The sequence below is a fragment of the Vulpes vulpes genome, chromosome 3 (assembly GCF_048418805.1).
Source record: "Vulpes vulpes isolate BD-2025 chromosome 3, VulVul3, whole genome shotgun sequence".
NCBI lineage: Eukaryota > Metazoa > Chordata > Mammalia > Carnivora > Canidae > Vulpes > Vulpes vulpes.
In genome coordinates, this window is record NC_132782.1 from 102,839,882 (window position 1) to 102,853,483 (window position 13,602).

At 48.3% G+C, this 13,602-nt stretch overlaps 1 protein-coding gene across 2 annotated transcripts in view; it reads right to left on the reverse strand.

Moving 5' to 3' along the window:
- The window catches only part of ABCC1 (ATP binding cassette subfamily C member 1 (ABCC1 blood group)), a 141,811-nt gene that overhangs the window by 72,711 nt on the left and 55,498 nt on the right, over nt 1-13,602 (reverse strand). For both annotated transcript variants that reach the window (XM_072753779.1, XM_072753778.1), the window contains exons 6-7: nt 9,743-9,804; nt 8,309-8,440 (exon numbers count right to left, since the gene is read on the reverse strand). In XM_072753779.1, the coding sequence (XP_072609880.1) occupies nt 8,309-8,440; nt 9,743-9,804 (194 nt within the window). The remainder of the gene's footprint in view (nt 1-8,308; nt 8,441-9,742; nt 9,805-13,602) is intronic.

Here is a 13,602-nt window from a genome sequence, read left to right on the forward strand (position 1 = left end):
CTGCAGAGGAGCAGCTGAGCCCGCTGCTTAGGAGCACAGCCTCAGGGTGTTGGCTAGGTGAGGAGATTCCCCAACTGCTCTATAGGACCAGGTTATTATCTGTTAAAACAGAGATACACCTAGGACCCACCTCACCAGGTTGCTCTGAAAATCCAATGTGTTAATACACATGAAGGGCACTGAAAGGGGCCAGCCCCACAGTGACCTACAGATACAACGAAATCTCTTCTCAGAATCCTAGCAGACTTGTTTCTATAGGAAATTACAAGCTGATTCTAAAATTCATGCAGAAACTCAAGAGACCCAGGATAGCCAAAACTATTTTTAAGGAAAAAAAAAAATCAAACATGGAGAATGCACACTTTTCTGTTTCTTTTTTTTTTTTTTTTTAAGGTTTTATTTATTTATTCATGAGAGAGGGAGACACAGCGACATATGCAGAGGGAGAAGCAGGCCCCACGCAGAGAGCCCAATGCAGAACTCAATCCCAGGACACTGGGATCATGACCTGAGCTGAAGGCAGACACTCAACCACTGAGCCACCCAGGTGCCCCCAATTTCAAACTTTATTGTAACTGTAATCAGGATAGGCATAAGGAGAAGGAAGGATTCACACACACGCACACTCACATACATGCACATAATCAATGGAACCAGAAATAAACCTGATTTCTGACAAGGGTGTCAAGATCGTTCAATGGGAAAAGAATAACCTTTTCAACAAATGGTGCTGAGAAGCCAGCCAGCCACATGCAAAAGAATGAAGCTGGGCCCCATTTCACACCACATACAGAAATTAACTCGAGATGGGTCAAGACCTAAACACAGAATTACAATTATAAAATTCTTAGAAGGAAACAAGTGAGGGGCACCTGGGTGGCTCAGTGAGTTAAGTGTCCAACTCTTGATGTCAACTCAGTTCATAATCTTGGGGTCATGAGATCAGACTCTGAGTCACACTCCGTGCTCAGTAGGAAGTCTGCTTAAGATTCATCCTCTCCCTCTGCCCTTCCCCCCGCCCCCCCCCCCCCCCGCCCCGCGCTTGCAGGTGCACTCTCTCTCAAATAAATAAATAAAATCTTCAGGAAAAAAAAAAGAAAACGTGAAAATCTTCATGACCTTGCATTTGGAACGGATTCTGAAATAGGACACCAAAAAGCACAAGCAGTGAAAGAAAAGATGAGACCAACTGGACTATGTCAAAAAAAAAAAAAAAAAAAAAAGTCACGTTTCAAAAGGCACAATCAGGAAAGTGAAAAAGACAAACCACAGAATGAAAGAAAATATTTGCAAATGAAATATCTGATAAGGAACTTGTAACCAGAGCCTATCAAGAATTCTCATCACACAATAAGGAAAAACAACAACAACCCCATTTAAAAGGGGGAAAAAGGTTTGCAAAGGGCCACAAAATGTTGCCTGACACCATTAGCTATCAGAGAAACACAAACCAAAGCCACAATATTACTTCAACACCCACAAGGTGTACCATCCAAAAGTCAGGTAGTAACAAATGTCTGCAAGGATATGAGAAACCGGAGCCCACACAAGGCCCCTGCACAGTGCCCTCCTGCTCAGAAGAGGACAGAAATGATGGAGGGCGCGCCACTTCCAAGATTAGGTCACAGACAACGGGGCAGCTTCTGTCTCACCTTCTCTTTGGATCATTCACTCTGGGCAAAGCCAAGTGCCAAGTGGGGAGGACACTGGAGGAGCCCCCCATGGGGAGATGTTGCCAAGAGCCAGCCCGGACTAGCCAGCCATGTGCAACCTGAGAGCGGAGCCTGCAGCCCCAGTCAAGCCTTCAGATGATGCAGCCCCAGCTGTCAAGCTGAGAGCAAGCTCACGAAGTCACTGAGCCAGAACCTCCCCACCCCTGCCTCCGCTAGGCTGGATCCCTGACCCAGAGAAATTATGGGAGATAGCAAATGTTCGCTGTCCTTTTTGGCTGCTAGGGTGGGGTAATATGTTAGACAACAGACATACCTCCTAGCTCTTGTCTCCCAAATTAAAATCAAGTGAACATCTTCTAATGGCCCCACGTGGGCTCCACCACTCAAATACATGCTTCATCCTCACCTAACCCAACCTCTGCAATTTATAGAATCCTTCCATGGCACGAGTATATTGAACAGCACTCAATTTCAAAAGACTGTCCCCTGTTAGGTCGATGCCACACAATTGACTATTTAAAACACCTGATACTTTCCCTTGGGGACCACAGCCTTCCAATTTGCCTTGGCTCACTCCCCACCCCAGGAGAGGACCAGAACCATGGGAGTCTCCATTCCCTGGGGTCAATCAGGGGTCTGTCCTACCTGCCCCTCCCAGGATATGTGTGGGCATCCCTCCACTCTAGGTCCACAGCTTCTGTCCCATGCAAACGACCACCGCAGGGGCCTCCTTCCTGCTCCCTCATTTCCTCCCACTCTTGTTCCCTGACAGCCAAGTTCTGCAGGGCAGCCAGTGGGACCTTCCTAAAAACATACCATCCCCCTACTTCAACTCCCCTGACAGCCTCCCCCCTGCATCCAGAATAAAATCTAAACTTCGTGGGAAGTTGTGTGACTTCCTACAGCTGCTGTAACAGATTACCACAGACTGAGTGGCTTAAAGCAACACAAATTTATTATCTCATAATTCTTGGGATCAGAAATCTAAGGGTCAGGGCTACATTCCTTTTTATGTGTTTCCTAGTCTTTTCCTACGTCTAGAGGCTTCCTAATATTTCTAAGCTTGTGGCCCCTTCCTCCAATTAAAAGCCAGCTGCAGAGCACCTCTCTCCCTCTCTTTCTCTCTCTCTCTCTCTCTCTCACCTCCTGTCTCCTTTTACAAGGGCCTGGTGATCATATCAGGCCAAGTCCCTGTGCCATGTATGGTTCTGGGGATCAGGGCGTGGACATCTTTGTGGGGGCATTATCCCACCAACCACACTGTCAATGTCACCATGCAAGGTCTTCCCTTTTCCCTTTACTGACCTGCCCCGAAGCTGGGCTGCTGGCGGGGATTTTTAGTATCATTCCTCCTAGCACATGCAGCCTTCCTTGGCAAGAAAGAAAGAGGGCAGGCAGAGAGGAAGGGAGTGGCTCAACCCTGCCTGTTCATTTTCTTTACCACTTCCTAAGCCAGCCCTGGCCCTGGGCCTGCATGGGCTGTGGGTGACCCAGGGCTGTTGCCAGGGACCAAGAAAGAGGTGCCAAAAGGTCAGGGGGAAGGTTTCGGGCAGACAGAGAGGAGGAAAACACAGGTCTGGGTGGACAAGGTCAAGAGTAGTGGGAAGGATCAGCTAAGGCCAAGTCGAGAAGGAGAACTATCCCAGGAACCGGAGGCCTACAAAGAAGGGAAGTGCTCCAGAAGGGGAGAGGAAGCAAGCAGGGCATGTGCAAGCTTCGGCAAGGAGGGTAAAGGTCTGAGTCAGGAGAAAATTGTCCAGAGCATGGGAACAGAAAGCATGGGACGCTGAAGGCTGGGAAAATGTCACTGTGGGCAGAGATGCCCATCGGTCACTTTTCCACTAACTAAAGACGTGTCTTGGGCCAAACTCTGGACAGAGCCCCCACCATCATAGAACCCCAGGAGAGGAAAGGATTAGCAGGCGTGACTTCACTTCAGAGACTGTGTTACTGGTGCTATCAAGGGGGCTTCCAGGAGGAGGTGACATCGGAGCAAAACTATGTAGGATGCAAGATTCAGGAGAAGGAAAAGGGTGCTCCGGGCAGGGGGAGCAGGGAGCCAGGCCTGGAGTGAAGGATTTGAAACGAGGTTTGGCAGCCTTTCCACAAACAGGTAGAGCGCCTCTGGGGAACCTGAACAGGACTGGGAGCCACTGTAGAAGGCCTGAACCAACCAAACAGCAATGAGGCGCCATGAGGATGCTGTCATTTGGCTTGAAGGTGTTAGGAGAGGTAAATCTCAAACTTGAAAAAAATCTTAGCTCGCCTGAAATTTCTACATTTCTGGATGTACTCTGAGCATCACAGTCTGTGACCTGCAGTGAATATCCAAGGGCAGACGTGACTTACAACTGCAGAGAATGGATTGTACAAACTTGATGCACATTTTCACTCTTCTCAGAGCTAAGGATATACAAACAACAGTCAAACCCTAATCCTAACTGTAAATGTGTTGCTTACAAATGCAAATGACTCAAGATCTTTCCCCCACCATCTTACCCTTTTCTCAAAAAAAATTTTTTTTCAGTGCTTTCTGTTCCTCAAAAACAGAGGTTCCCAAAAGGGGCTGTGCTTTGCAAATTCCACATTCTCTGACTGTCAAAGATTGAGCTAGATACCAGACCTCCTGGAACCTACAAAACTTTAAATCCCCCCAACCCCCAAAAAAAGACCCCAACAGGAATTTGTGTAATTCGAAACGCCTGTCTGAAATGACTAGGTCTGGAATCTAACTCTGTTTTCGGACATAAACCCACAGTGTGTATTTTTTGGTTCTTGCAAGTTTAAATACACCTCGAACTCTTTCAGGAATGCAACTATTGCCGAAATGAAAGGAAGACTGCGTTTTGTTCAGAACAATGCCAAGCACTGGCCACCACTCTGCAAAACCTCTTCGGTGAGGGTGACTGATGGTGGTTCTGGAGATCTGCAGGGATTTGCAGCTGTCACAAGGGATCCTCCACTTTAGGACAAGCAAGGACTCTCCATTCTGCTCTTTCCAGCGCACGCCTGAGCATTTACTCACTGAAATACATGTTGTCTTATTATAAATCCCTTGTTTCAGTTTTCCTTTAAGGTCTATAGAGAGCATTTTGTTAATTTTTAAAATTTTAGATATGTGGGTGGGCTTTTTAAAGATTTTTATTTGAGAGAGAGAGAGAGAGAGAAAGAGAGCATGAGCACGGGGAGGGGCAGAGGGAGACGCAGATTCCCCGCTGAGTAGGGAGCCCAGGACTTGATCCCAGAACCCTGAGATCATGACCTGAGCCAAAAGCAGATGCTTAACTGACTGAGCCACCCACATGTCCCGGGTGGGCTATTTTTACTGATAGATTACCTTAAAGTAACTGTACTGATGTTGGAAAATCTCTGTATTCAAGGCAACGAGTCTAGAAGGTTCAGAACCACCATTCAATGCACACATACTGGTGCTTTGTTTTTTTGTTATTTTCCGTTTGCATTCCTTTACAAAATAGAGACAATTAAGCAAATATAGTCATCCTGTCTTTAAACAGGCTTTATGCCTTTTTTTTTTTACATATAGCTTTACTGAGACATTACCTAAGTATGATAAATTGCACATATTGGGAGCATATATTGAGTTTTGACCTATATGGATACATATACCTGTGAAACCGCCAGCAAAACCAAGATGGTGAATATATCTGTGCCCCCTCCCTACAAGGTCTGCCAGGGCCCTGGTGTAACTTCTCCCTCCCACCTGCATCCTGTTTCCTAGCTAAGAGAAGAGGCCTGGCCGCAAAGGGTGACACCAAGAAATTCCAGCTTAGAACAGGACTCTCTGTTCACCTTTCACCCACCATGTCCACAGGGGTTACAGGTGCCAGGTCCAGTATGTGCCTCTGGAAATAGAGTGACTCAGCTACGAGTGACCCAAGGCAGTGAACCCCCAAGCTGGGAAGCCCTAAAGGCCGAGGCATTAAGAGAGCCAGTGCCTCTGGGGTGGCCCCTGTTGGAGCCCGAGGAGCCAGGGCTCACCATGCCCTCCCAGGCAGGATGGGAGCACCCAGCCTGGTGCCACATCTAGTGAATAAACACAACTTGTACAGTGTGACCTGCCCGGAGCTTACCTAGGACCATGACAGGGCTTATCAGATGACGTTTACCTCACTGAATTGTCAGAAAGCCCTCTGAGGAAAAAAAAAGAAAAGAAAAGAAAAGAAAAGAAAGCCCTCTGAGCAGAAAACAGGGGCTCCAGGGGCACAAAGCCACTTCAGGGACAGCCTCTAGGGCCCCCATCCTGGTCTCCCTGCATTCTCTCTCACCTTCCCCAGGGCAGCCCCACTCATTATTAAAAAACTCAGGACATAAGTCCTGATTAAAACCAACCTCTGACTTCTCATTGCACTTAGGATCAAACCCTAGCTCACTAGCACGGCCGATGAGACCCCTAAAAATGCTTCTCTCACTTATCTCCTCCCATTCTACCCCTCACACTCCACTCAGACCACACTGCCCCCCACCTCACCCCGCTCCACTGCTCCAGAAGCTCACCAGACTCACTTCTACCTCAGGACCTTTGCATGAGCCATACAGCCCTTCCCACACACATGCACACAGCTCATAACCTCCTTCGATACTAACTTCTGCTCAAATGTCACCTTCTCAGAGAGGCCATCCCTGACCACAGTGTCTCCATCAGCTTCCTCAGTCACTCTTACCCCACTTCCTTATGTAATCTCATAAAACGTAAGACTCTCCAAAACTTTTCCCATCTCTCTTTTGACTCCCGTCCTGTCTCCTATGTGGATTATAAGGTAGCACCAAACAAGGAGACTGCTTGGTCCCACTGTTGGACACAGAGGGCCTAAACAGACCACACAGTAGCAAAAGTGTCAAGTAAGGGCCAGGCCGGTGATAGAGCTTCTTGTTCGTGCCCAGTCCACTTTCCATGGAGCCTCAAGGGGCAAACTCTCCCACACTGTTTCCAGCAATCTGGTCATCAAGAAGGATGCTACCGGCCAGGCTTGGGATGGAACCAAGGACCCACCTCTACCTGAGAACCGCCAACTGGGTCACGGGCATCAGATTCAGATGGAACCATATGTACAGAGAACACCGCCCATCTCACGATGCATCTCACAATGCCCTCCCACAGAGGCTTACACTCAACCTGCCTCCCACAAAACAACTTCTGTGTCCACGGCCACCTTAACTGGACCACCCGCTCAGCATCACAAGGTCCTCTGCTGGTGTCCTAGCGGCCAACAGCCCCAATGTTCCCAATTTCCACCCACCAGCGAGGCCTGACCGAGACCTCTAACACCTGTTCTGGCAACTGGACCTCGGGTCCGAGGTTTTTCTCCTAGAGGGACAACTGGTCTGTGGGAAATCCAGCACACCAGGCTGGCCCCATCGTCAGCCAGTGCTAAGAGCTCAACAACAGGCCCACCCCATAAAAACCACAGGAGTAACGACAGCCACTTTTTACTCTGCTTCTACCACCACCATCTACCATCCCCACGTCACTCACACTTCTCAACTGCTTCCTCTGGACACAGAACACATCCTAAGTCAACGACCGACCCCGCTGTAACAGCCACTTCTCCTTCCTACTGGGTGCATAATATCATGTTGTTTCATGTAATTCAGGACGTCTTAGATTTGAGGAAATCAAGTATGTGCTGGGGAGGCCCTGGTCCAATTCCCAAAATAACATGACAGAGGGGCCACATGAGGGCATACAGCTTATGTGGGAGGAGTGTCTAAAACTCAGGATACCAGGGTCCCTGAGTGGCTCAGTCACTTAAGCATCTACCTTCAGCTCAGGTCATGATCCTGGGGTCCTGGGATCGAGCCCCACGTTGGGGTCCCTACTTAGCAGGGAATCTGCTTCTCCTGCTTCTCCCTCTGCCCCTCCCCCCCGCTCGTGTGCACACGCTCTCTCAAATAAATAAATACTCTTTAAAATATATATATAAATAAAATAATATTCAGGACACCAAGTGTGAACCATAATGCCAACCATGGACTTGCGGATGAACATAATGCCTCTCAGCACAGTTCATCAATTCTGACAAATGTCCCGTTCCAGTGGGGGACACTGATAATGAAGGAGGCTGTGCAGTCGTGTGGGGGGTGAGGGGGCACACAGAACTCTGTGCCTTCTGTTCTCGAGTCTGTTTTGGTTTTAAACCCAGCACAGTCAAAAAAATAAAAAAATACAAAATAAAAAATAAAAAAATAAAACCAGCATAGTCAAAAGCAGAATAACTAATGAAGTGGTGGGCTCAGTGTGTTGAAGCAGAAACACTGAGTGGAGTAAGAAGCCTCAGGAGGCAAGAGGCTCCCAGCAAGGCCGTTGAAGTGAAGCTGTGTCCGGCAGGGCAGGGCCGCACGCCGCAGGCACACACCTCCCAACGGCCAGAGCAAACAGCCTCAAGTGCTGCTCGATGCACCTCTTCCACTCTCCTTTTCTACCCAGACTGCCTTAGCTACATGGAAGACTCTTCCTGGATTTGCAGATGAGCAAAACCGTGGCTCGGAGGAGCAGAGCAGCTCGCCCAGGACCATGAAGCTAGTAAGAGGTGACACTGCCACCATCCCGGGCCGGGGTGGCCAGGTCATTCTAGAGAGTGCCTGGCTCTCCACTGGGGCAAGGGGCTCGTGCTTACCTTTTGGATTTGGCACACTCCTTCTTCCAGTTCTTTACCAGAACAGGCACCACTTGTTCTGACGTGTCCTCCTTATTCAGGGACCAGAGGTCAGTGCTTTCCAGGGGCTGGCGGTAGCCTCGCACCATCAACCTGAGGCCAAAACACCAGGAGGGAGGCGATGAGAGTCGAGAGGAAGAGGACGATGACCCTCGCTGCCCACACCGGCCACGCCAGCCCACCCTCTGCGCCAGGGCAGCCCACCGCCACCGGGGACAGCACACAGCTCAGGACATTTGGGCACATTAAGTCATCACTGCTAATTCTGTTAGGTCGCCCAGGAAAAATGGCCTCATTTTTAAGACATGGAATATTTCAGGATAGAAATATTACAATGGCTCCAATTTCCTTTAAAAAAATTTTTTTTTGAAAGGCTCAGTAGCAAAGCATTAATAATTGTCAAATCTGAGTGACGGATTCATTGCGATTGACTAAGACTAGCCTTCCTACGTGTTTGGACACTTTCGTAATAGAAAGGAAACCTATCACCTTAACTCGTTATTTTGAAATAACACCAAACTTATAGAAGAATCCCATGAACTGCACAAAGAATTCCTACCTGCCTTCCCTCAGCCCACTGCTGTTTGTCATTTGTCACATCTGCTGTACTGTTCTGTCTCTACCTATAAACATACCCAAATTGACCTTTTTTTCTGAACCCCTTGAGAGCAGGCTGTGGACTCTACACACTTCCACTCCTCAATGTAAGCATATGCCCTCTAAGGACTTGCTCTCACAGAAGCCAGAGAGAGATTAATGAAAATCAGAAATATGAGCAAGGGTGGCCTGACCTGCAGCCCACACTCAAATTACACCAACTGTCCTAGTGATGTTCCTTAGCCATGATTTGAAAAAATTTCATTTAAAAAAAAAAGAAAGAAAAATAAAATAAAATAAAAAATAATTTAAAAAAAAGATGTTTGTGAAAAGTTTATAAAGAAAAGGAATGGTGCTTATCAGGGGAGAAAGGATTCATAGAATCTCAGGTAAGATGCTGACAATGTGTGGAAAAAAGGACACAGTGTTGTGAGCGGTTGCCTTGGGTGTTTTTGGTTGTGGGTCTAGGCATGTTTCTCTTACCCACATTTCCTACGGGGCACAGGTATTATTTTTCCAATGGCAATTGCATTTCTCTGAAACGATGCCAACAATGGTAATTATACCTGACGTTAAAAAAATAAAAAATAAAAAACCAAAAACCCTAATCCAAAAGCCTGGAGTACATGGCTTTAAGTGCCCCAGGTGAAGCCGTGCACAGAGGAGCAAGCGTTTGTGGCTCATGCACATCGAGTCTGCACGTGTGAGCACGGAGTCGGTGTCTGAGCCCCGGGCCCTGGGCAGACACGCTGGGCACATGGGTGAAGGGTGTCGGAGGGACCGCGGGCCTGGCCTTACCCTGTGATCCACCAGAAGGTGACTCTGGAAAGGAAAGAGGCATTGGACTCCGGGCAGGGATTCTAGTGGAGAGAACACAGGGGGTGGGAGGACACGGGAAACGATCGATTAAACTTCTCATTGAGGCCGGTGCCCAGCAGCAAGCAGTGAGCAGAGCGGTCCTACTCTCAAAGGACCAGCAGCCACTGTCACGTCGATGACGCACACCCTAGAAGGGTTTCTCTCCTGAGCCCCAGTGACCTCCAAAGAAACATATGGCAGCTCCCCACTTTCACCCAGGAAATAATTCCGGAGGGTCTACTATGCAAAAGTGGGGCAGGGAGGCACCTCCCCGCCCTGCTGTAGCTTGACTCCCAGGGCAACCCTGTGAGGGTGGTGGGGCTGACATTCCCCCATTCATTCGCTGACGCATTCATTCAACAAATACTGAGCACCAAGCATGCTCCAGGCACTCTGCAAAGTGCTAGCATCATGCTGAATCCTCACAGAACCTTATGAGCATGGTCATTACCATTATTCCTGTTCCATTCATTCATTCAACAGGTATTTTCTGAGCACCTGCTTTATGTGCCCAGCACATAAAGCACATAAAACACATAATGAATGTTCCATTCATTCATTCAACAGGTATTTTCTGAGCACCTGCTTTATGTGCCCGCGTGTATAAATACAAACAGACACAATCCCTGTCTTCAGGAAGCTCATGCTGTACTGGAGTGATTGTGACACCTGCTAACATCTCTACTAGCTGGCCCTGTTGTTTCAGTGCTTGACAAGAATGATCTGTATAAGTGCTTCACAAAAACAACCTCATTAAATCTTCGTAACCACCCTACCAAGTTAAAAGCATCTGTCCTCACTTTGTGGAGTTAAAGAAACAGAAGAGCAGAGGACGGAATAACCTTGCTAGGCTCCCCCAACTAGAAGCAGTTGAGACTCAGGGATCCCTGGGTGGCTCAGCAGTTTAGTGCTTGCCTTTGGCCCAGGGCGTGATCCTGGAGTCCCAGGATCAAGTCCCGAGTGGGGCTCCCAGCATGGAGCCTGCTTCTCCCTCCTCTTGTATCTCTCTCTCTCTCCATGTCTATCATAAATAAATATTTAAAAAAAAAAAAAAAAGCAGATGAGACAGACTTTCAGCCCCCAACAGGCTCCAGAAAGAGACATTCATCAAACGAACCAGTGAGCAAACACACAACCGCAACTGCGATGAGGATTGTCCCCTGAAGCTAGGTCGGTATATCACTGAGGTCACTGGTATCTTAGTGAGCTCCCAGCAAGAGAGCCGAGAAACAGATGGGGGCTGACATAGCTGATGAAGGTCAGAGAAGGAATCCCTGCTGGAGTCTGAAAACCAAGTAGAGGATAACAAGGGTAGGGAAGGAGCAAGGTGATCTTGGCAGTGGGAGTATGTGTGCAAGGGTCCTGTGGCAGAAGGGAGGATAACCTACTCCGGGTTATCCGGAGGGGCTGTCATTTGTCATTTGCAGGGGTTAACTCAGAGGGGGCTGAGTGGTCTACACAGGAGGCCGCAGAAGGGATTTTGCTCTTCATCCTGAGGGCAATAAGAAGTCCTCAACACATCCCAAGCAAGTTTGCACAGAACCTCTTTTCCAGCAGCATAGAGCTGAGCTCCAAAAACACACACCAGGAAAGGTACGTCAGCATGGAGCCTCTGGGATGGCACCCAAGCCCACCTTTTTTTCCATGCTGACACATTCAGATCTATATTCTGAAATACATGCTTTAGTGAAGGCGGGCCGGGAGAGGGGCGGGGGGCCGGTCACCATGCAGCGATGAGGTCTATGAAGAGGAGGCCTCTCCACGTTCTAGCGTTGGAGAGCCCAACAAGTACACATGTTCTACCAGAGGGTGGTGGTTTTCCATCCAGGTTGCGAATGCTCTAAAAACAACACCATACCTGGTCTCCACCTCCTGGAGATTCTGATTAAGCTGGTTTGGGGTGGGACCAGGGTATCAAGTTTTTTATTTCTAACTCCCACGGTCTCCTTGGCAAAGTGGCTCAGCAGGAAATGTACCAGATAAGCCTAGGATGTCTTGTCACACCCGATACCACGGAAGCTAAAGATGTGTAAAGTTAAAAGGCCTCAGAAGCAACCAGAAGTGGCTCCCAACAGCCTACAAAGGGATGATACGAGCCATGATCAGGACAGTAAGCAGAAGAGACTGTGACCATCACTTATGTTTAAATACACAATCTCAAAATGACACTAAAACAAACAAACAAAAAAAGGGGCAACCCCTTGGTGTCATTCATGAAAAGGCCACATTGGGCTCTGTGCTGGCCATGGAGCCTGCTTGGGATTCTCTCTCTCCCACCTCCCTCTAAAAAAAAAAAAAAAAAAAAAAAAAAAGTCCAGCTAATAAATGAAGAATGAATGACAACATTCAGGACAATGCACCATTTTGCAACCGCAATGGATTATCAGAATACTTGACAATACCCAACAACTATTATGAATGCTTTCGGGCCAGAGAGCAGTGGGACTGTTGTCCTGTTTATATCCTTATCTTTCAGATATTCTCAGTGGGGATCATCAGGTGAAGGGCAGAAGGAATTCTACTATTTCTGCAACCTTTTGTAAGTCAAAATATTATTTCAAAATAAAAAGTTATTAAACATGTTTAAATTCCTATCTTTCAGCGATACGTTTTGAAATGTTTACACGGCACGGTGCAGGGTAAAGAGTCTGTGGCAGTTTGTCATACACTGCTCTCTACTTCTGTACACATATGGAAGCTTCCATCACAAAGAGCAAAAGGAAAACTCTCCCCGGTGATGTAAACACGCATCCTGAGCCCAGAACCACCAGGCTCTGCTCTGGGGCCATGAGGTGTCAGGAGGTTCCCAGCCCTGCCTGGGTCAGAGTCATACCTGGGGAGCTCATTGAACGGGGGTGGGGGCCCAGAGTCTCCATCCCAGACCAGCTTCCAACAGTGTCTCTGGGCTTGGGTCCTGGCCTTGCAAAATTTTTATTAAGGAAATCAGATACTGCTGCCCCATAGACTGGCATTCTGAGCCAATCTAAAGCAGAATAAGTTCAGACTGGAGCCAGAGTTCAAACCCCAGAGTTGCCACTTTTCTCACTGAATGACCTCAGGCAAGCCCCACCCCCACCCTTGCCCCCAAAGCCTTGGTTTTTGAATCTGGGTGATGGGAACGCTTCGTCTGTCAGCTCAGCCTCCCTCACAGGACTGGACAGAGGGACAAGTGAAACGAGTCCATGGGACTGTGCTGTAAGCTAGAACTTTTCCAACCCAGGGTGACAACATTATGCACAGGGGAGGCAGTGGCCTTTGCTCTGGAACCTGGTGGTGGGTGGGTTATCAGGTGAATCTTAAGGGCATCTCAATTGCAGCCCAATTCCAACCCAGTGTGAAAAGGTGGGGTTCCAGCGGGGAAGTAGAAGCGGAAGGGGGTGGGGCACAGCTGACAATGACTCATTTATTACCTGAGTAAATATTTAGGGAGGGCCTGCTTAGATGCCAGGAGGTGGCTAAGGGCTGGGGACTGAGCTATACATGAGATGGGGAGGTCCTCACCTGGTAGTGCTTCCCACAGGGATAAGAAGGGGGAGGGAGGTGGACAATTAGCAAACCGGTAGGATTAAATATATAAATAGCAACAGGAGAGCCACAGCACAGAAGAAAAACGAAGGTGCCAGAGAGAGAAGGGGGCCGGGGGCTGGCTTCTGTGTGAGGCAGCAAACAGCAAGCTCTGAAACCTAGTCCGGCCACTTACCAGCTGCGGGGACCTTGGCCAAGTGACCTGGTGAGGCGACTGAATGAGATGAAGCATGTTAAGAGTCCTTAGAATAGTACCTGGCACAGAGCGAAAGCTG